This window comes from Myxocyprinus asiaticus, chromosome 50, assembly GCF_019703515.2.
Source record: "Myxocyprinus asiaticus isolate MX2 ecotype Aquarium Trade chromosome 50, UBuf_Myxa_2, whole genome shotgun sequence".
Taxonomy (NCBI): Eukaryota; Metazoa; Chordata; class Actinopteri; order Cypriniformes; family Catostomidae; genus Myxocyprinus; species Myxocyprinus asiaticus.
The window spans coordinates 11,947,441-11,971,150 of record NC_059393.1 but is presented as its reverse complement, the minus strand read 5'-3'; the positions used below and the strand labels follow the sequence as shown (position 1 = coordinate 11,971,150).

General features: G+C 44.1%; 1 protein-coding gene across 3 annotated transcripts in view; it reads right to left on the bottom strand.

The window, feature by feature from the left end:
• The window catches only part of LOC127438634 (complement factor H-like), a 56,811-nt gene that overhangs the window by 10,606 nt on the left and 22,495 nt on the right, over positions 1-23,710 (bottom strand). For 2 of the 3 annotated variants that reach the window (XM_051694340.1, XM_051694337.1), the window contains exons 7-8: positions 21,954-22,139; positions 20,413-21,759 (exon numbers count right to left, since the gene is read on the bottom strand). In XM_051694340.1, coding sequence (XP_051550300.1) covers positions 21,566-21,759; positions 21,954-22,139 — 380 coding nt within the window. In that variant the 3' untranslated portion in view covers positions 20,413-21,565. Of the gene's footprint in view, positions 1-20,412; positions 21,760-21,953; positions 22,140-23,710 lie in introns of those variants that run through there. The other variant, XM_051694338.1, reaches the window with a different exon arrangement.

Sequence of the window (23,710 nt, the reverse complement as noted above, 5' to 3'; positions counted from 1 at the left end):
TCCAGACTTTTCATCTATTTTGCCTTTACCCCCGATCAAACTCACAAGTCTTGACACGCTTTAGAACTAATGAGATGCTGCCTCCCTCTGAAACTGGTGTTGGACGGTGTTAAGGGGCAGTCCCACTTCACTTCGCACTCCGTTCACTTCCATTCAAACGCATCCAAATGAGGGAGAGTGGAATTGCAAGCTCATACAAAGAAATTTCGAATTTGGATGTGTGCGAAAGTTCAAGTTTGATGAAATCTGTCCTGCGAATCCATATGACAAGAGGACGTGTTACCAATAGAAGATCTCAATGTCACACGCTGACCTCTTGGCTCCATTCAAAGAATACGTAATTCAAAGCTAAGTCAGAATTACGAAAAAAAAAATATAACTGCAAGCAGCGATGACGGGCCCAAGTACTACGCCGCCATCGCCACCTGGTGGCTCTAGGAAAACAAAATTTGAGAGAGTAAATATAAGAGCACTATTTCAAAGTCACACAAAGTGTCACTGTCATGTCGTCATTGTCTTCACTTCTGCCACTTCAGAATGAGCTTTTATTGCCAAGTATGCTTACACATACAAGGAATTTGTCTTGGTGACAGGAGCTTCCAGTGTACAACCATACAAAAACAATACAAAAATAGCAGCAAGACATAGATAATAATAAAAAATAAAAAATAATTATACACATACATACAGACACACACATACATACATACAGTACATACACACATACACACATACACATGGGTAGTGCAAATCTAATACAATCTGTTATGTACAGTGTAAATACAAATCTGTTATGTACAGTGCAAATGTTGTTTTTGTTTTGTTTTTTCCCAGAGGAATGAAATGGCAGAAGAGGTTGGATGTGTTGGATAAATATAAGAAAGACTAAACTGTGTATTGCACATCGTTATTGCTCAATGGAGCAATTTAACTGTTCATGAAATGGATAGCCTGAGGGAAAAAACTGTTCCTGTGCCTGACGGTTCTGGTGCTCAGAGCTCTGAAGCGTCGGCCAGAAGGCAACAGTTCAAAAAGGTAGTGGGCAGGGTGAGTGGGCTCCAGAGTGATTTTTCCAGCCTTTTTCCTCACTCTGGAAGTGTATAGTTCTTGAAGGGGGGAAGGGGGCAACCAATAATCCTCTCAGCAGTCTGAACTGTCCTTTGTAGTCTTCTGATGTCTGATTTCGTAGCTGAACCAAACCAGACAGTTATTGAAGTGCAGAGGACAGACTCAATGACTGCTGAGTAGAACTGTATCGGCAGCGTCTGTGGCAGGTTGAATTTTCTCAGCTGGTGAAGGAAGTACAACCTCTGCTGGGCCTTTTTCACAATGGAGTCAATGTGTGTCTCCCACTTCAGGTCCTGTGAGATGGTAGTGCCCAGGAACCTGAATGACTCCACTGCTGCTACAGTGCTGTTCAGAATGGTGAGGGGGTCAGTGTTGGGGTGTTCCTCCTAAAGTCCACAATCATCTCCACCGTTTTGAGCGTGTTCAGCTCAAGGTTGTTTTGACTGCACCAGACAGCCAGCTGTTTAACCTCCCTTCTGTAAGCAGACTCATCATCATCTCGGATGAGGCCGATGACAGTGGTGTCATCTGCAAACTTCAGGAGCTTGACAGAGGGGTCCTTGGCGATGCAGTCATTGGTGTAGAGGGAGAAGAGTAGTGGGGAGAGCACACATCCCTGGGGGGCACCAATGCTGATTGTACAGGTGCTGGAAGTGAGTTTCCCTTGTCTCACAAGCTGCTGCCTGTCCGTCAGAAAACTAGTAATCCACTGACAGATAGACAAGGGAACAGAGAGTTGGTGTAATTTATTCTGGAGTATAGCTGGGACGATGGTGTTGAAAGCCGAACTGAAGTCCACAAAAAGGATCCTTGCATATGTCCCTGGTCTGCCCATATGTTGCAGGATATTATGCAATCCCATGTTGACTGCATCATCCACAGACCTGTTTGCTCGATAAGCAAATTGAAGGGGATCTAGAAAGGGTCCAGTGATGTTCTTCAGGTGGGCCAACACCAGTCTCTCAAATGATTTCATGACCACAGACGTCAGGGCGACAGGTCTGTAGTCATTAAGTCCTGTGATTTTTGGTTTCTTTGGGATGGGGATGATAGTGGAACGTTTGAAGCAGCATGGGACTTCACACTGCTCCAGTGATCTATTGAAGATCTGTGTGAAGATGGGGGCCAGCTGGTTAGCACAGGATCTAAGAGATGCAGGTGAAACGCCATCTGGGCCCTGTGCTTTCCTTATCCTTTGTTGTCAAAAGACGTGGCTCACATCATCTTCACAGATCTTAAGTGCAGGTTGAGTAGCAGGAGGGGGGTTGCAGGAGGTAATGGTGTTTGTGTGAAGTGGAGGTCAGAGTGGGTGTGGGGTGTGAGATTGGGCCTTTCAAATCTGCAGTAGAACACATTCAGGTCGTCAGCCAGTTGTTGGTCCACCACAGGGTAGGAGTCCTGTAATTCGTAAGTTGTTTCATGCCACTCCACACTGATGCAGGGTCGTTAGCTGAAAACTTGTTTTTCAGATTCTCAGAGTATCTTCTTTTAGCCACTCTGATTCCCTTATTCAGTGTGTTCCTGGCCTGATTGTACAAGACTTTATCCCCAACTCTGTAAGCATCCTCTTTGGCCTGACGAAGCTGCCTGAATTCCGCTGTAAACCTTGGTTTGTCTTTGTTAAATGTGAAATAAGTCTTAGTAGGAATGCACATATCCTCACAAAAACTGATATATGATGTAAAAGTATCTGTGAGCTCATCCAGATTGGTGTCTGCAGCTTCAAAAACACTCCAATCAGTGCTGTCAAAGCAGGCTTGTAGTTCCAGCTCTGCTTTGTTGGTCCATCTCTTTACAGTCCTTAATATAGGCTTAGCAGATTTTAATTTCTGTCTGTAGGTTGGAAGAAGATGAACCAGACAATGATCAGATAGTCCCAAAGCTGCTCTAGGAACAGAGCGATATGCATCCTTTATTGTTATGTAGTAATGATCCAGTATATTTCTGTCTCTGGTTGGGCATATAATGTGCTGTTTGTATTTGGGCAGTTCACGTGTGAGGTTTGCTTTGTTAAAATCACCGAGAATAATAACAACTGAGTCAAGGTATTGTTGTTCCATGTCTGTGATTTGATCATCCAGCTGTTGCAGTGCTGTGTTCAAACACGTGTTTGGCACGATATACACACTCACCAGAATAAACGAGGAAAACTCCCGCGGCGAGTAGAAAGGCTTACAGTTAATAAAGAGCGTTTCCAAATTAGGACAGCACATCCTCTTTAACGTTGTTACATCTGTACACCAACTTTCATTGATATAAAAGCATGTTCCACCGCCTCTCGTTTTCCCCGTTAACTCCGCGATGCATATGTAACGTGCTGTCCGGAATGGCTTCACTCAGGCAAGTTTCTGTGAAGCACAAGGCAGCAGAGTTTGAAAAGTCCTTGTTTGTGCGGGTGAGGAGATGTAGTTCATCAGTTTTGTTAGGGAGAGAGCAGAGATTTGCTAGATGAATGCTCGGTAGCATTGTTCGAAAGCCGCGCCGACAGAGCCTGACCAGCGCGCCTGCTCGTCTCCCTCGCCTGCGTCTCCTAGCACATTTAAACAACACAGCCGCACCTCCGACTAGAATGTCAAACAAAATGTCCGAATATTCAAAATCCGGCAAAATATTGACTGGTGTATGCTGTCGAATGTTCAGCAGTTCGTCTCTGGTAAAACTGACTGAAAAAAGATTACCAAACACAGGACAAACAAACAAAAATAACAAAACAATAGAAGCGCTCCACACCGAGGCGGCCATCCGCGGCGCCATCATGATGTATATCATGATAGCTGTGGAAGCTGTGTTCATCATCTTCTTCATCATCACCACTCTGTTCATAAGGACTCTTATTTTGACACGGTTGTTGTTTTCTGTTGTTTGCCCCCATACTACAATTCCCATGATGCACTGCCCTCATCACATCCATCTGTTCCCCATCTTCCTCAGCTGTTCCCTGTTCCCTCATCAGTCATCTGTGTGTATATATACCCTCTTGTTTCTACATTTATACATTTACATTTACGCATTTGGCAGATGCTTTTATCCAAAGCGACTTACAGTGCACTTATTACAGGGACAATCCCCCTGGAGCAACCTGGAGTTAAGTGCCTTGCTCAAGGACACAATGGTGATGGCTGTGGGAATTGAACCAGCAACCTTCTGATTACCAGTTATGTGCTTTAGCCCACTACACCACCACCACTCACTTCTTCTTCTTGGCCACTATGGTTCCAGTGATCTCTGAGCCCCATCAGCGGAGACCAGTTTGTCGGTCGTCCTGCCTCAGTAGCCCTGGAGCCTTCCCTCATCAAGCCTCTCACGGCTCCGCCTTCCGTGGCTCCACCCCTCGAGCCTATCACGGCCCTGCCTTCCGTGGCTCCACCCCTCGAGCCTATCACGGCCCTGCCTTCCGTGGCTCCACCCCTCGAGCCTATCACGGTCCTGCCTTCTGTGGCTCCGCCCTTCGAGCCTCCCACAGCTGTGCTCATGGCTGTCTGGGAGCGGAAGAGGAGAAGAAGGGCTCCTACTCCCCAGTTACTGCCAGTGCCCATGACCACGGAGATCATTCCCCTATCACTACCCATGCTCACGACCACAGAGGTTACTCCCCAGTCACTGCCAGTACCCATGACCATGGAGATCGTTCCCCTATCACTGCCCATGCTCACAACCACGGAGGTTACTCCCCAGTCACTGCCAGTGCTCTCAACCATGGAGGTCAGTTTCCAGTCACTGCCAGCTCTCTTCGAGCCTTCCATGGCTTCACCCCTCGAGTCTCTCACGGCTCCGCCTTCCATGGCTTCACCTCTCACGGCTCCGCCTTCCATGGCTTCGCCTCTCACGGCTCCGCCTTCCATGGCTCTGCCCCTTGACCCTCCCTCGGCTCTGCCTGCCTTCATCGAGCCTCCCTCGGCTCCGCCCTCAGAGTCTTCCACAGCTCCTCCCTCATCCCCAGAAACTCCACCTCCAGCGGTTCTATCTGCTACGCCTCCTGACACTCCATCCTCTCCTGAAACTCCACCTCCTACGGCTTAGCCTGCTCTGCTGCTGTCTCCACCTCCTAAATCTCAAATCCCCAATCCTTCTGTGGCTCCTCCTGCTCCACCTCTGGTTCCTCCTCCTGAGTCCCAATCCTCCATCCTCCTGTGGCTCCGCCTGACCCCATTCCGGTTCCTCCTCCTGAGTGTCCAGTCTTGGATCCTCCAGCAGCTCCACCTCCTGACTCTCAAACTCCTGCTCTTCCTGCGACTTCGCTCACTCTTCATCCTGAGACTCCGCCTCCAACGGCTCTGCCCTCTCTGTCTCCAGATCCATCTCCATAGTCACCCCTGTCTCCACCTCTGGATCCCAAATCCCAAGTCCTGCTGCTCCGCCTGCGGATCCACCTATGGCTCCGACCCCTAAGTCTCCAACTCCAGCGACCAAATTACCAGATCCTATTTCCTTCCTGGAGCCACCTCCCAGGAATCCTGACCCTGTCCCTGCTCTGTGGCTGCCTCCCAGGCCTCCTGACCGAGTTCCTGCCCTGTGGTCACCTCCCAGGCCTCCTGATCATCTGCAGACTCCTCCTTGGCCACCTGATCATCTGCCAATTCCTTCTTGGCCTCATAATCATCTCCTGGATCCTTCCTCATCATCTGCTTCATCCTGCCCTCCTCATCCTGCTTTGGGCACCAGGAGTTGCCCTTTGGGCGGGGGGATCTGTCATGTCATCATTTTATTCACTGCTGCCACTTTGTCTTCATCATCACCACTCTGTTCATAAGGACTCTTATTTTGACACAGTTATTGTCTTCTGTAGTTTGCCCTATACTACAATTCCCATGATGCACTGCCCTCATTACATCCATCTGTTCCCCATCTTCTTCAGCTGTTCCCTGTTCCCTCACCAGTCATCCGTGTGTGTATATATATATATATATATATATATATATATATATATATATATATATATATATATATATATATATACCCTCTTGTTTCATGCACTCATGGCCGGTTCTTGATCTTATGTTAAAATGTAATGTTTAAATGTGTATATTTAGTTCTTTGTATTCCTCTATGTTTATTGTATTGCCTTCTTCATTTCCATTAAACAAAGCATGTGATTTGATCCATTGCCTCTCATCTCTGCAAAATGTTAGTCATACTTGAATGAATTTATATAGCGCTTTTTTGACACTACACTCAAAGCACTTTACACAGTGAACAGGGGACTCTCCTCAACCACCACCAGTATGCAGCATCCATCTGGATTATGCGACGGCAGCCATAGTGCGCTACGCTCACCACACACCAGCTATTGGTGAAGAGGAGAGAGTAGAGTTATAGATCCAGTTAATGGATGGGGATTACACTTCCTGTTGTCAGTTGGTGGAGCTACGACCATGACCCACAATAGCCACATCAATGCGATCAGCCCCCATGAACAATCAGACAGCACCAAAATGATTTAAATCACACAATACACACAGAAAATATGGGACACTTTCCGTTTCCCACTTTTTCCTTTAATTTATTGCTTCGCCATGGCAACACCATTCGATATATCAAAAATCAGTCACAATTTAGCATCTTCAGTGTCTTGGCATAAGGTTGCCTAAATTTGGTGACAGTCACATGAATCCCCTTGGAGGAGTATTTAAAAGTTCAGAGACTGCAATATTCAAAAAATCCAAAATGGCCGACTTTCTATTGGGTGGACCTAATGACTATAATTATGAAAGTTGTCTGGCTTGACGAGAACTATATATGTACCAATTTTGGTGACTGTAGGTGAAAATGTATTAGTTATGCTCAAGTAACATGTCAGAGTTTCTGTTGTATGTTTTCTAAAATCAACTAGATTCTCTGGGACAGAAATGTAAACTGCGCTGTGTAGGGGAGGTTATTTTATGTTACATGTATGCACGGTAGTCAAATAAAGGAAAGCATCCATCACCATCATTTACAGCAGGGTTGCTCACACTTCTATGGAATAAGATCTACTTTTTCATCATGTTATTGCAGCAAGATCTACCATACACAATATATACATTTATCACAATACTAAAATTTCAATGATGATTTGTGATACCAGCTTCAATACCACAACAAATAATAGCCTAACACTAACTAATTTGTTAATTATAAAAAATAAGTTCTCAAGTTATTATTCAAGAGTATTAAACAGTCAGTAATAACAAAAGAAAAGAATAAATAAAACACTATTGAACAAAAAATACAAATTAAGAAAACAGTGCTTTTTAACAGTTTTTAAAGCATTTAACGGTATCAAGTATTCAATTAAACATTCAGAATGAATTTGACATCAAACTACTACTGGTCTTCCTTGAATGAATAATACTTTAATACTTTTTATACTAGAGTTATACAAGTACTGTTATCCAGCTAAGAGCAGTGAGTGGTTTTGTCATGAATCCCGCCTTTTCTCCCACTCACCACCAGAGGGCTCCATCACCTGGGGATTGACTTTAACCCTCTGGACTCCATTTCCCATAATCCCCATACCTGGCAAAGATTACCTGTTCAACTGTTTCCAGTCTATTCAGCTATTTATGTCTCACACTCACTCTCTTTCATTGCGAAGTCTTGTTTTGCCCTGGCTGACATTTCTGAGCATTCCCTGAGTTTATTGCATTTCCTGTGTTTACCCTGATTTTACCCGTTGCTGCCTGCCTACTATTACTGCCTTGATTTCCTGGATATAACCTGTGATTATCTGCCGCCTGCCCTGACCTCTTGCCTGTTTATTGACCACCTCTCTGGATGACCTTGGATATTACTGTTAATGGTGATTGAACCCATGCCTGTCTGTATTACTACGTTTATTATTATTAAAGCTGCACATGGATCTCAACTCCGTTGACTCATAATTACAGTAGTTTTCTTGTTATTGTTGTTTGATTAATAATAAGGATACACTAGATAGCGACAGGTCTATTAGGTTACATTTAAACTTACAAGTCATACATTTCGATACAAATCAGCTTTTCACCCAATGTTTACATTCACTTTAGACATCACTCTTTGGGTTTACATGAACACCTCACCAAGATGGGCATTTTGGCAGAATTTTGAAATGTATTTGATTGTTTAGGTGTGAGCGTTCTCAGAGCACATGTGCATGTAAAGCACACCACACACACACAAGCTACCTGCCAGTCAAACAGCGCACAGCTGTTTTGCTGCTCATCTGATCTTTTAAATCCAAACCACCTCCAAATAATTGAACCATTGTTTTTCTTTTTACTAACCAGGTCTTTTTTGGCAGTGTGACAGCGCTGTGGCTCTCTCCAAGTTGCAGGATAACTTGTGAGTGTGTGGGGGCTTGGAGACACAGAGAGAGATTGGGCAGGGTTGCGCAGAGAGTGTCAGAGAGATGCAAACATGGCACGGCTTTACGGAAGAAACGGGTTATATAACCTAACATAAAACTATATCGATACAAACAGTATTGTCTCATCCTATTGCATATCTCATTTGAAAATATATCGATATACCTTAAAAAGTCGAGCACGCCCTCCCTGCAACTTTCCCCAGCCCTAATGGCCGACGAGTCTGATATGTGTGCAAACTTTCAAGAATTTTCATGCATTTTAAATACCCCCAAAGTACCAAAAACCTTAAAAAGAATAATAATAATAAATATAGCTGCAAGCAGTGATGACGGGCCTAAGCACTATGGCGCCATCGCCTCCTGGTGGATCTAGGAAAACAAAGCATGGTGGGTGCATGCATTTGAGAGGGTAAATATAAGAGGAGTATTTCAAAGTCACACAAAGTGTCACACTTCCTGTTGTCAGTTGGTGGCGCTACAAACGTGACCAACAGTAGCCACATCAATGCGATTAGCCAATATGACCAAACATACTACTCAAGTCTGATCTAAATTTGTCAATGCACACAGAAGATATGAGACACTTCCTGTTTCCCATTTTTCACCATTAATTTAATGCATCGCCATGGCAACACCGTTTGATATATCAAAATTTGTTTGCAATTTAGCATCTTCAATGTCTTGGCATAATGTTTATCTAAATGTGGTGACAGTTTCATGAATTACCTAGGAGTATTTAAAAGTTCAATGACTACAATATTCAAAATAATTCAAAATGGTGATGTCCTGTTGGTCAGACCTAATGACTATAATTATGTCCGGCTTGATGAGAACTATATATGTACCAAGTTTGGTGACTGTAGGTGAAAATGGGGGTGCTACAGAGGCCGTCTTATATGCCCACTTTAATGGGGCACTACACAGTCCCCCCTACACGCCCATGCATAAACTTTTGCCCAGCCCTAATGGCCAATAACTCTGATGTGTGTGCAAAATTTTATGAAATTTGTCTCAAAAGAACACCCAAATATAGGAAGAAAGGAATAATAACATTTAATGAATTGCCATGGCAACATTGTTTAAGATATCAAATATCCCTTTACAATTTTACATCTTGACATTATTCTAAAGAATTTTGAAGCAATTAATGTAAACATAAGAGGGCTATTTCAAAGTCTGTTAAAAGTGCCATACTTCCTACTGCCAGTTGGTGACACTATGACCGTGACCCATAATAGCCACATCAATGTGATCAGCCCCCATTACCAAACATACAGCTGAATTTACATCAAAATCATACAATGCACACAGAAAATATAAGGAACTTCTAATTTCACAGTTTTAGCCATAAATCTAATGCAGCGCCTTGGCAACACCATTCAAAATATTTAGATTTTTTAAATAATTTGTTTGCAATTTAGTATCTACAATGTCTTGACATGATGTTGCACAATTTTGGTGCCAGTCACATGTTGGGCGGAGCTAATGACTATAATTATGAAAGTTGTCCGGCTAACTAAAAATATATAAATATATTATTAAAACATATTAAAACATTATTAAAACATATAAATATACAACTAAATATACATCCAAATGCATTACTTAGGTAAGAGGTAGATTAAAAAAAATTAAAAAATCAGTTTGCCACATCCAGACATATGACTGGATTTCAGCAATTTTGCACTCTGACCCTGCACTCTGACCCCAGCTTAGCTGGGATATGTGAAAAAAAAGAATTTCACTGTATATGTGCAAATGTATAATGTGTGATAAATAAATAAAATTAATAAAATTAAATTAATTGAATGGTCCTCTTCATCCACCTGCTGGTTATATATTGTAATTTCACTTAATTTTACTTAAAAAGTTTTTTTTATTTTATTTTTTTTAGGTAAATCAGGCAAAACACAAAAACAATAAAAAAAAAACAAAAAACAAAAAACAAAAAAAGAAACAGCACAAATGTACAGTTTTTAAATAATTGAAGAAAGTGATATTATATATATATATATATATATATATATATATATATATATATATATATATATATATATATACAGTATATATATATATATATATATATATATATATATATAAATCCTAATTTCAGTACAATCACACAGTGTGTGGGGTCAAAATTGACCCCCAATACCTTTAAAGTAAAACATAAACAAAGAGAATACAAGGGTTCCCTATCTGTCACTCACTCGACGTTGTGTCGATGTAGTGACACTAGGGGTCACTCTTTGGAGCCCTAGACACCTCTGGTCTTTGATAAAAGGCCAATGAAAATTGGCGAGTGATATTTGCATACCACTCCCCCAGACATACGGGTATAAAAGGAGCTGGTATGCAACCATTCATTCAGATTTTCTCTTCGGAGCCGAACGGTCGATGTTTACTGAGCTGAATGGTCATTCACCTCTGCTGGATCTGATGGCGCATTTCAGCGGCTTCTCCCTCCTCTGCACTGGTGCACTGCAGAGAATACCCCTGGGCGCAAAGAGTATATTTCTCCAAAAGAGCGGCACACATGGAACGTCTTTTTAAAGACGCATCTTTTTAAAGATGCTTTTCTGTTTGTGTGTTATTCTTGGTTGCGGTCGTTACCTCTCAACTTCGGATGGTCACGATCGCTGTCTTTCGTGTCTGGGCGCTACCCACGCGGAGACAGCATGGATGGATCATGTACGCACTGCGAGAACATGACCATGGCAACGTTGCGGTGCCATCCCCAGCAGCTCCCCGCCTCGGTCCTTCTACCTACATGTATAAGGCTAGTGCGGCTAGCACTGGGGGTGATTTGGGGACCCAAATGGGACCACCTCCGCCGGGTATCCCCCCACGGACCTCCCATTCCCCAGCACGCTCGTCTGCCCTGATCGGGCTTCCGGATGAGTCCGCCGGCTCATCTCAAGGCGAGTTCGACCTCTTGTTCGGAGCCCGCGAAGCTGATGAGCTCTCGAGCGCAGCATCGGAGAGCGGGCTCGTCCTGTCGGACGCAGAAGCCTCAGCTGGGCTCACCCCCTCGGGGATGGTTGCCCAGTCACAGGCTGATGCAGAAATGACGGACATGCTTTCCTGGGCGGCCGCGAGCGTCGGGCTAGAGTGGAAACCTCTGCTCTCCCCTGAACCTTTGTGGCTCGATGATTGGTTCCTGTGCTCGCGGCGCCGCTCAAAGCAGCCACGTCCTGCTCCAGTCCCTTTCTTCCCGGAAGTGCATGAGGAGCTGACAAAATCGTGGGAGGCACCTTTTACTGCCCGGTCCCGGTCTTTCAGCTCCCCCGCCCTCACTACCCTCGATGGCGGGGTGGCCAGGGGCTGTTCAGCGATTCCCCCGGTGGATAAGGCGCTTTGCCCAGCAGTTCTCGACGGTGAAGCAGCAGACGGAGGCTATCCGGCACATCCTGCCCCGGCGCGGCTCAAGATCCCGCACCCTGCCTGCTCGTGGCCAAGGGCATCCCTCTGCAGTGACTGGACCGGCTCCACCGCAGCCCGCCCCATCGGCACGGCCCCGGCGTGGAGCCCCCTGCAGGAAGCAGATGCCACCCGTCTCACAGCCGGCCGCCTAGAACCCACGGAAGTCTTCGAAACGCCCCAGAGACGGGTGACCCAGGGACGACGAAACCCACCTTGGAGCTGGTAAGCAAACCACTCCATCCCCTGGTGGAGGGCCGGGAGGAGAATCTTTTGTTGCTTTTTCATTTAATTTCGCCACATGCCCAAGTGGCTGCGGTACCCAACAGTTCAGCAAAAGAGCGGTTTCCTCATTCCCTGGGCCATATAACCAGTGTGCACAGCCGTCATCACGACCACCGTCCACCTTTTCATCCTTGCAGGGTTGGCACTCCATCGGCGGTCTCCCCGCCCCTGCATGCCCAGCTGTGGCACAAATCCGCCCCCGATGTGACAGTCTCCACGGGTCACGAGGACAGGCCTCATCCTCCCTCATCCCAGGCTGTTCCGGGGGTGGTCACAAGGAGCCAGGTAAGTGCTTCAATGTCCCTAGACTCAGCACGGCAACAACATGGCGTGGCACCTCGGGCTCTGCCCCGCCGCGAGGCCCCACCTTCCAGGACGTCCGAAGAGATTGTCCCTTTGGTCCCTCTCGCTCGGAGCTTGGATGCATGGCTTGCACTTTCCAATCCGTCGGGATGGCTGATCCGGACCGTCCGACTTGGCTACGCAATTCAGTTCACCAGGTGTCCGCCCAGGTTCAGCGGCATCCACTTCACCTCGGTGAAGGATAAAAATCCTATGAGATCACTACCCTCCTACAGAAGGATGCGATAGAACCTGTCCCTCTGGCCGAGATGAAGAAGGGGTTTTACAGCCCCTACTTCATTGTACCGAAAAAAGGCGGTGGGTTTTGGCCAATCTTGGACCTGCGAGTACTGAACCGGGCTTTACACAGACTCCCGTTCAAGATGCTGACGCAAAAATGCATTCTGGTGAGCATCTGGCATCAAGATTGGTTCGCGGCGGTAGACCTGAAGGACGCGTACTTCCACGTCTCGATTCAACCTCGACACAGACCCTTCCTGCATTTTGCATTCAAGGGTCGGGCATATCAGTACAAGGTCCTTCCTTTCGGTCTGTCCTTGTCCCCTTGCTTCTTCACGAAGGTCGCAGAGGCAGCTCTTGCCCCGTTAAGGGAGGTGGACATTTGCATTCTCAACTATCTCGACGATTGGCTAACCCTTGCTCACTCTCGGGATATGTTGTGTGCACACAGGGACCTGGTGCTCTCGCACCTCAGTCGACTAGGGCTTCGGGCAAACTGGGAAAAGGGCAAGTTCCTCCCAGTTCAGAGCATCTCTTTTCACGGTTTGGAGTTGGACTCAGTCTAGTTGACAGCGCGCCTCACGAACGAGCGTGCACAGTCGGTGCTGACCTGTTTAAAGGCATTCAAACAGAAAACAGCAGTTCCACTTAAATACTTTCAGAGGCTCCTGGGGCATATGACATCCTCAGCGGTGGCCACTCCGCTCGGGTTGATGCATATGAGACCACTTCAGCACTGGCTTCAGACTTGAGTCCCGAGATGGGCATGGCACCGTGGGACACATCGTGTGGTCATCACGCCAATCTGTCACCACCTCTTCAGCCCTTGGACCGACCTCACATTTCTACAGGCAGGCGTTCCCCTAGAGCAGGTCTCCAGGTGTGTCGTGGTCACGACAAATGCCTCCAAGACAGGCTGAGGCACTGTTTGCAACGGGCACGCAGCCACCGGCTTATGGATGGGCCCGTGGCTGCGTTGGCACATCAACTGCCTCGAGTTGCTGGCAATTCTGCTCGCCCTGCGGAGGTTCAAGCCGTTGATCCAGGGCAAGCACGTGTTAGTTCAGACAGACAACATGGCAATGGTAGCATATGTCAACCCTCAAGGCGGTCTGCGCTCCCGCTGTATGTCACAACTCGCCCGCTGTCTCCTCCTCTGGAGTCAGCAGCACCTCAAGTCGCTGCAAGCCACTCACATCCCAGGCGACCTCAACACTGCAGCGGATGTGCTGTCACGGCAGGTTACCCTCAGGGGAGAGTGGAGACTCCACCCTCAGGTGGTCCAGCTGATCTGGAGTCGATTCGGACAGGTAGACCTGTTTGCCTCCAAAGAATCCTCCCACTGCCCGCTCTGGTACGCCCTGACCGAGGCACCTCTCGGTATAGATGCGCTGGCACACAGCTGGCCCCCTGGACTGCGCAAATATGCATTTCCCCTAGTGAGCCTACTTGCACAGACCCTGTGCAAGGTCAGGGAGGACAAGGAACAGGTCATCCTAGTAGCACCCTACTGGCCCACCCAGACGTGGTTCTCGGAACTCACACTCCTTGCGACAGCCCCCCCAACGAATTCCCCTGAGGAAGGACCTTCTTTCTCAGGGACGGGGCACCATCTGTCACACACGACCAGACCTCTGGAATCTCCATGTCTGGCCCCTGGATGGTACGTGGAAGACCTAAGCAGTCTACCACCCGTGGTGGTAGACACGATCACTCAGCCTAGGGCCCCCTCTACGAGGTGCCTGTATACCTTTAAGTGGTGTCTGTTCACTTAGTGGTGTTCTTCCCGACGGGAAGACCCCCAGAGATGTGCAGTTGGATCGGTGCTTTCCTTCATGCAGGAGAGGTTGGAAGGGCGGCTGTCCACTTCCACCTTGAAGGTGTATGTAGCCGCTATAGCAGCACACCACGACACAGTGGATGGTAAGTCCTTAGGGAAGCATGGCCTGATCATCAAGATCCTGAGAGGTGCCAGGAGGCTGAATCCCTTCAGACCGTGCCTCCTTCCCTCATGGGACCTCTCTGTAGTTCTTCAGAGTCTATAGAGAGCCCCTTTTGAGCCTTTGCAGTCAGCTGAGCTTAAGGCACTCTCCTTGAGGACTGCCCTCCTGACTGCGCTCACTTCCATCAAGAGGGTAGGAGACCTGCAAGCGTTCTCTGTCAGCAAAACATGCCTGGAGTTCAGTCTGGGCTACTTTCACGTGATCCTGAGACCCCGACCGTGCCCAAGGTTCCCATGACCCCTTTTAGGGACCAGGTGGTGAACCTGCAAGCGCTGCCTCAGGAAGCCCTAACGTTGCTGTGTCCGGTGCACGCTTTACGCATCTATTTGGATCGCACGCAGAGCTTTAGGGTCTCTGAGCAACTCTTTGTCTGCTTTGGTGGACAGCGGAAAGGAAGCGCTGTCTCCAAGCAGAGTATCGCCCACTGGCTCATTGACGCCATAACTATGGCATATCACGCCCAGGATGTGCCGCCCCTGGTAGGGCTACGAGCCCATTCTACCAGGGGTGTAGCAGCCTCCTTGGCCTTGACCAGGGCACCTCTTTAACAGACATTTGCAGAGCAGTGGGCTGGGCAACACCCAACACCTTTGCGAGGTTCTACAACCGCCGGGTGGAACCGGTTTCATCCTGTGTAGTGGCACGCACAAGCAGCTAAGTCCAGGACAGCCGGCCAGGTGTATCGCTTGTGCATAGTGCCTTTCACCTCCCCTGAGCTGAAGACGTGCACCGTTAACTCCCAGTAGTGTTCACAAACTGTGTTCCCTGGTTGATTTCCTCCGAGCCCTGTGGCAGACGAGTGTTCAGAGAGACTCGCTGCCGGCCCAGTACATGTGCTAACTAAGGCCCTGTACTGGGGTAGGTGCTCTGCATGTGGCGGTTCCCCGTAGGTAACCCCATGCGACGTATATCTTCCGCTAATTCATTTCCCTGTTGGCAAACTGCATCTTCCTTGGGCAAAGGCCCCTCTGCCCCAGTCTCCATGCTTGTAGTAACTCCTCCCCTGTAGGGTAGGACCTACCATGGGACTTCTCCACATGGCATAGTTCCGACATAGCTCGGCAAAACCATCTGTTATTATATCTTTTCAGACAAATTATGTTGCTCCATCAATATTCAATAAAAATAAATATATTTTTTTTTTTTACCTTGATACATTTTGTGACCATGGAAAAAGCAAACTTCCTAAAGGGGTGCCTTTAGCCCCATTGTACCGAATAATTTTACGAAATCTAATGCTTGAAAGAGTGTCATAGGTGGATCTTATTAGAAATTTTTGCCTGGCCTGGCGTATCTTCCACAGGTCAGCCCATCCTAAAACTCTATTAGATGCAATTTCCCATACTGTCCAGAGCCCTTGCTGCTGCTTCTGGCTGACTGCTCGAATCATATACCCTTCTTAGGTAGTTCTCAGTTACTTCTGTCACTACCATCGCTTTCTTCTGTTTTTTAGAGTCTGCTGACCACCGTTTGGGAGCCATCCCCCATCCAAGGCCTGCTATTCCTGATTGGGTTCTTCTAAAAATCTCTTGTTGCTTCTGTCTTGAAACTGCCCTGTTACAGCCTCTTCTGTCTTCAAGACGCGGTCTGTTCGGTCCTGGGCTTGACAAGCCCTGACTGACTGGACAGTCTATTCCCTTAGTTCTAAAAACAGCCTGATCTTCTCCTGCTTGTATTCCAGGGTGATGAACTTTAATGGTAGTTGTAAGGCATTTCTTCCAAATAATGCTATGTCTGAAAAACAACGTGGCAAGCCCAGCCACTTCTTGGTGTAACTGTTGGCCTTGGTGTCCATTCTTGCCACTGCCGCTGCAGTGATCTCACACATTTTAGTGGCCACATCAGGGGATGATACAATGTAATCTGGTAACACTAGATCTTGTATTTACCTGGGAGATGACAACTATCTATCTTATCCAAGCCTTCTTTCAGCTGCTTCAGAACCAACCCTGCCATGTGTTTATCTGACGTTTCTGCTGTGTATTCTCTCCCTAAATATTGAATGGGCTGTTCTGCCAGCACCGGGATTCTTTCACCATCCACCTCAAACAATATATCTGGTCACTTCTAATCTCCTTATGAATAGAAAGGATACATGACTTGGCTGGCTTGATCTTCATACTGGCCCATGGCAGAAGCTCTTCCAGACTTTTTTAGAGCCTGTTTGTACATGCAGCAGTTTGGAGGATGCTTGTGACATCATCCATATAGCTGCACAGTGCTGGAAATCTCACCCCAATGGTGCACGGATTCCTCAGGCCAACTGTCTGGCTCCAATTAGGATGATCTCGAATGCAGCTGTGAACAGGATGGGAGAGATTGAACATCCCATCGCAATTCCTTTTTCCAGTTGCTGCCATCCAGTTATGTAATCCTGTATTGCATGACATATTTTCAGGTCCCCCTAGTAACTATCTACCAAGCTCTTAATACACTCAGGTACATGTAAAAACTCCAGTGCATAGCTGACGAGCTGGTGTGTAATCGATCCATAGGCATTTGCCAGGTCCAGCCAGACTACATGGAGGTCTTTCTTGTCTCTCTTGGCAGACTGGATCTGCTCCCATATTACTGACACATGCTCCATACATCCAGGAAAGCCAGGTATGCCTACCTTCTGGCAGCTTGTGTCTATGTATCTAATCTTCAGGAGGTAATCAGACATCCTCCTTGCTACCACCGAAAAGAAAAACTTTCCCTCCACATTCAATAGAGCTGTAACGTCTGTGTAAGATCAGTGATGGCTAATTACACTTTGTTTAAAAAAAACCCTTTTAGCCTTTTGACATTTGCATATAAATTACTGACCTGGCCTCCGTGTTTACATTTATATGGGTGCTAAATTGCAGATGGTCTTTATCACTATCAAAAGGATGCTAAAACAGGTCGCCTCTGGAGTGTCTCCATCAAGCTTCAAACACATTCCACAGAAAGGGGGGTGACCCCCATGCCAGGCACCAGAGCAGTTGTCTGTCTCCAGTAATTCCAATACACGTCACACACACACCTAAAGACATTTTCTCTATTTAGGCCATAGTAAGCAGTTATAAATGTATCTGCTATATGCGTGTGTCGTATGTATATTCCCCTATTATATTAACTTAGTTAAAACCCTTTACTTGTATTAGTTAGACGTTAAATGCCTATATTCAAGTGTATGAGTGTATCTCTGCTTTAATATCGTCTGGAGGTTACCTTCTTGGTATCAAAATGATCTTCTCTTTATTTCTCACACAATAATGTACACCATGTGATCGTGAAATGCATCGAACAATTCTTACTATGTTTTGAATTAAAAGCTGCACTAGCGGTCCAGATCAGCAATAAAATGCGAATGGGCCATAAACGGAGACAAAGGATGTCTCTCCCGCTCAAAATGCATGCCTCTGATTGGCCACTCCACCCACAAAATGGGTGCGGCAATGAACTATTAAAACTCCAGAACGCAGACTAATCATCGCTCAAAACTCTTCTTCTTGAGACCAACACACTCCAAAACTCTCCTCTTGAGTTCAACCTTCTGGCAGTGTTTACCTTCAAATAACTTTGTGGATTTGCTGTGGACTTCTTCAACTCACTCCTAAAGAAATCGTCGAGAACCTCGTCTACCGCATCAAGACTCTTATTCAGCAACAAACCAATGCAAGTAACCATTTACAACTGATTAGATGCGCGTTTAAGTTTGAACCCCTTTTAAGGTGAATTGTGCCTCTGATGATTCTCATTTAGGTTGTGGTTAATTGATGTGAAATACTGCCATTCTTTGCTCTTCTCTCTCCTTTCCTTACTTTCCTTCATTCTATATATGTATGTTTTGCTTAGTTTGTTTGTATGTTAGTTATAGTTTCATTTATTAAATCCCTTATATTCACAATTGATTGTCTCTGTGTTCCGCTCACAATTCAAAGTCACTGAATGTTGCTCCTTGCTACATGCTAAACTACTGCTAGCACTGTATAAGTAGGAAGGCTATTGTTCCTTGGCCAGGAAAGTAATCTTCCTAGAATTGATGAATAATTATATTGTATGCTCGGTGGACGGACAGATCAGATAATTGTAATATCGATTCTGCTACAGTTAATTCTAAGATCTAATCTAAATATTTATTATTAATTATAACCAGTTATAATTAATTATAAATAATTCCCTTTTGAAGCTAATTTGCTACAGAGCAATACTCCTAAACTGACTTATGTTGGTGGATTCCTGTTCTTTGGGTATAAAGATGGCCACTACCATTCACCATTCCGGGGGTATGCGCTGCTTCTTGCAGGAAACTCACAGTAGTCTCCATTACAGTGTAAGAACTGTTGGGCACCTCTTATACAACCTATAAGGTATCCCTTTCAGGCCTGGGGCTTTAGTTGTCTTGGCTTTTTCTACCCCTTGCCTGATCTCACTCAGCTTGGGTAGAGTTACATCAAATCCCACAATTGGCTCCGCTGGCTGTAGGACACATCCGGGTGAGCCTAGCGGTGATGTGTAATTTGAAAAATGTAACCTCTCTTTTCCTCCTCTGGGCTGTTTATAATGTTGGGGCTGTCTGGTCAAGAGGTTTGACTTCCTCCACAACGCTTAAAACTAGAACATTTTCAGTAGAAATCAAATGGGTCACACCGTGATATTGAGGGAAGTCCGGTTTCACTTAAATTAAATATTACATGTTCTTTGGAGTGCCAACCCTTCTAAATTTTTGGGATATTATTATTTCTGGATTGTGCATTTGAATTCACAGAGTTTTAACAAAGTGTGTTGATAATTAATTGTAAATAAACCATCGGTTTTTCATATCAGCATTTTCATGCTTATAACCGAAAGGGTGGTGGCTTTATTTGGTCATTAATTGGATGATAAATATCGGTGACCGATACATTGGTGTATCCCTACTTTTTACTTGTGATTTGATTTAAAGGGAATAACAGCCATTGTTGTAGCACCTCTAGTGTTTATTTTACCAGGAAACATCTGCGATAGGTACAACTAGCCACGTAAAAATCATTTTGTAAATATTTAGGTATAGTAACATGACTCTGTGAGACCAGGTTGTTAATATGTCCCACCTTCCTATTTCAGCTCAGGAAAGAAAACTGTACTTGTCAAGCAGTTTCATGGGGTCTTTAACAAAGAGTGCGGCTACATGCACGTCTTACACCGATAATGCTTAACAAGTCGACAACATGTGTGGTCATGTAAATGCATTAAATGGCATTCCTTTATCAGTGTCACAAACAGCTTAGGTTGAATTTTGCCTATTATGCTGATTTTGCATAGCATGTAAACACATTAACCAGTCAAAGGTCAAGTCAAAGAAAGTTAATATTTGCCAGTTCAGGATTTTTGTGTGTATTATAATACATAAAACTAATACATTAGAGTAGTATGTCTTAACTTCACATTGTGGATATGGCTTATCCCATTTTCCATTTGACTGACATTCAATTGTTCATTGACCGTACATATTCATATTCACATCGGTGCATCGAAAAACCAAGATTTGTCCAGATTTATACGGTGGAGTGGTACCTGGATGTCCAACTAAAATCTGAACATTATTGAGTTCTTTCTCCTGACAGGTCACTTCTATAGGAAAGAAGCAAATATACATTTATTTTTAACCTATTTCTGAACATGCAACAATATATAAACAATGATAGGCAGTCTGAACTTATGTTATAGGATACAACAAGTTGTCATCTACAGATTCATATTTAATGCAGTAAACTGAAACGATTCATGTTCCAATGAAATGGCTGACTTTTAATATTACAGAAGGCTTCATTGCAAAATGACTTACAACAACATACTGGGCATACTATTGTACTGCATGCGTTAGTCAAATATGAGATTATTTCAGAAATCATTCAATAACATTTATATAATCTAATAAATAATCTAAAATAATCAATGCTCATTATAATTTCAATTTTTTTTTTTTTTTTTTTGTACAATGACGTACATAAAATAGTAATCCATTTCAGAGAAGAATCACATTTGAACTATTTTAACTAATGTTGCATTTCAAATCTCTCATACACTTAAGGTGCAGAGAACCTGCAAAGCAGTGGTGTGTGGTGGACATTTGAAATGAGAAGGCCATCTCAGAATTTGAGGGATTCCCCTCCACCAATGTAAATTAATATTTCAGATCCATTTGACATTTACATCCTTTTTAGGTTAAACCCATACAGAAACCTGTTATGAAAGCAATAAAGAAACCTGTTATGGTTTTGTTATGAAATTACATCACACACACTCGAGGTGGACATCAGTCATTCTGCTAAATTATTTTGAGTTATTTGAAGTTTGTAACTATTTTGTTTTATTTATGTTTTCTTTGATTTTGTGGTCTCAGTCATATGTGGTCAAGCTTAACATGTCCACCCTATTATGGGAAGATACAGTATATGATAAATTAATATATAAATATATTTATGTTAACAGAAATAAAATCATCATTATAAGTTTACAAATATGTTTGCTAGATATCAATCACAGACCATGTATAAAGAAGTCACATACTTGCACATATACTGTATGCAACAACATATATTTTCCCAAATCAGAGTGTATTTGATGTACAAAGCCCATTTCCAAAATGTTTGAATTATAGTTCATGGCCACATATTTCTGCATGGGAAGGCATATGGAATAACCTAACTTACACTATTAACAAGCATACAATACTATAACATTTTTGTGTGTTCATATTAACAGACTATAAGCCAAGTCGAATCAAAAGACAAAAGTTTATATGTTTTTACCCACAATAATACAGCATATTTCATGTACCTGTATCTGTTATCTACCTTCCTTTCAGATTATCTTTACAGTTGTTGTTGCTTGGTCATGGTGCAACAGATGCTTCAGCAATGTATTCACATTGTCATTCACACTCAGGAAGAGGCATCACACCATTTTGACACATTTGTCTAAAGGGAGTGTTGCCTTTTTTATATTTGAACCACTGACACACAAAGGTGATAAAATCCCCATGTGGTGCAAAAATTTTTTCCTTTCCACCCTTCTTCAATTGTATATTCCTTTTGTCCATTTCATCTACTGTCACTGTACAGGGCTCTGAAACAAAAAACAACATGTGACTCTCAGTGTTACAATGCAAATCCATTACATGACCGTCACCCCAACCTGTTCAGAAATATGACTTAAAACTACAAGATTACATCAAGCTTGCAAAGAAAAAAATATAGTGAAAAAGCCACAAGCCTTTCACATATTTCCTCTGATAGATATGCAGCAGTGTCAGTACTTACTTAAACATGTAAAATGTCCTCTCCATTCACCTTGCACACAGGTGAAGTTGTTGTCACCCTCCATTATGTATTTATCAAAGCACACGTATTCAACCTTCTCTCCTGAATTATACTCATTCCTTGTCATTTCTTTTGTATCTGCATTCTCATGGCTCATGCTTGGTGGTCGCCCACATTGAATTTTCACTGAAGGCAAAGCAAAGACATCTCAGAATTTTCTTGATTTTTCTTTCTTTTTTTTCCTTTCTTTTTTATGTCCATTAGCAATATGTCTTTTGAATTGTTAAACCATACATCATTGTAATAAACCTATTACTTTAATGCGAAATTGAGATAATTCAAGAAAGTCTAATAAAATGCTTAAAGAAAAGGCCCTTGACATTCTTCATTGAAGCATCGATTATGAAACATTTGCAAAAACATTAAATAGCTAGAGTTGTTGGTTTACTCTGGGAGATGAAGAAAGTCAGCCAGCAAAGTCTTTTTTCTTTTTTGCCTGCTCTGGGCTAGATTTTTCACTGTATATAGGCCTAAATCATAGAGGAGATGAAAGATTTTAAAGATGTTTTCTGCCATTTCTAGATAGTAATAAATTAGTTCTGCACACTTTCTTTTGAAAAAAGGAAGAAAATAAAGTTGTGCTTATAGATGCAAAGCTTGCCTTTAGGTGCAAGGGTGTTGCTATGCAGTTGCTAAGGTATCCTGGGTGGTTGCTAGGTAGTTGGTTACTAGCCCAAATAAAAAGAGCAATTGTTTTCAGCTGTTCAGGATGTAATACAGTGAAGAGGAATGCATATTTTATAGACTGTACCCCCCAACCCAAACCCCAAACCTAAACCTAACCATCAGTGGAGTAAAAATGTAATGTTAAGGGGAAAAAAAATGCAACTTCTGAATCATGCTCATCACTGATTATGTGAATACGATTGCTTCCTGATTTCATGCTGAAACACACCTGAGCCGATGCAAAAATGTCTAATAGGAGATGGTGCTTGTCAGTTTTTGGCACAATGTGCCCGATCCTAGTGTAATGGATCTTTCGGAAACAACATGTTGACTTCCTGTGCAATCATGCTGACAGCACTGCTCTCCTCAACTAGCCGCTCAATTTGTGGTATCATTTATGTCCTCAGCACAAATGGTGCAGGAAGAGTAACATGCCTAATTTCAATACTTAGGGTTAGGAGCTTGTTCAAAACCCCAATCCTAAGTATGGGTATTAGTGATGCATGTCAAAGCAAACTACGCTACTAAAATATTGCAACACAATTAAAAACACTCTTTTATAAGCTTTTACCCTCCGTGGTCTTACCTACACATTTAGAAAATGGGGTCTATTTTTCATTTGACTGGCAGGTGATTTCAGTGTTTCCTTGTGAAATCAGCCCTTGTCTAGCACAGGAAAGTTTTAAACTCTGTCCAGATCTAATTAAATCTCTAGGAGGAGGGAGTCCCTCCACTTTGAAAATATCCACTGGGACGTTTGGAACACGTTGCTTTTAAAGAACAGAAACATCTCTGATCATTATATATGGGTAATAGTGATAGTAATGCTTGCATAAGCAAGTAGAGTTGAGGTACTCGAGTTTGGACTTGTCACGGACTTGGCTGCATTTTTATTCGGACTTGACTCGGACTCGAGCCTTTGGGACTCTGGATTTTTTTCCAAGTCCATGGCATATGTGACACAATGAAGAAAAATAATTATGAAACAGAAATAAATGAACACATCTCTTTCTGCATGCAGCTGTAGCACC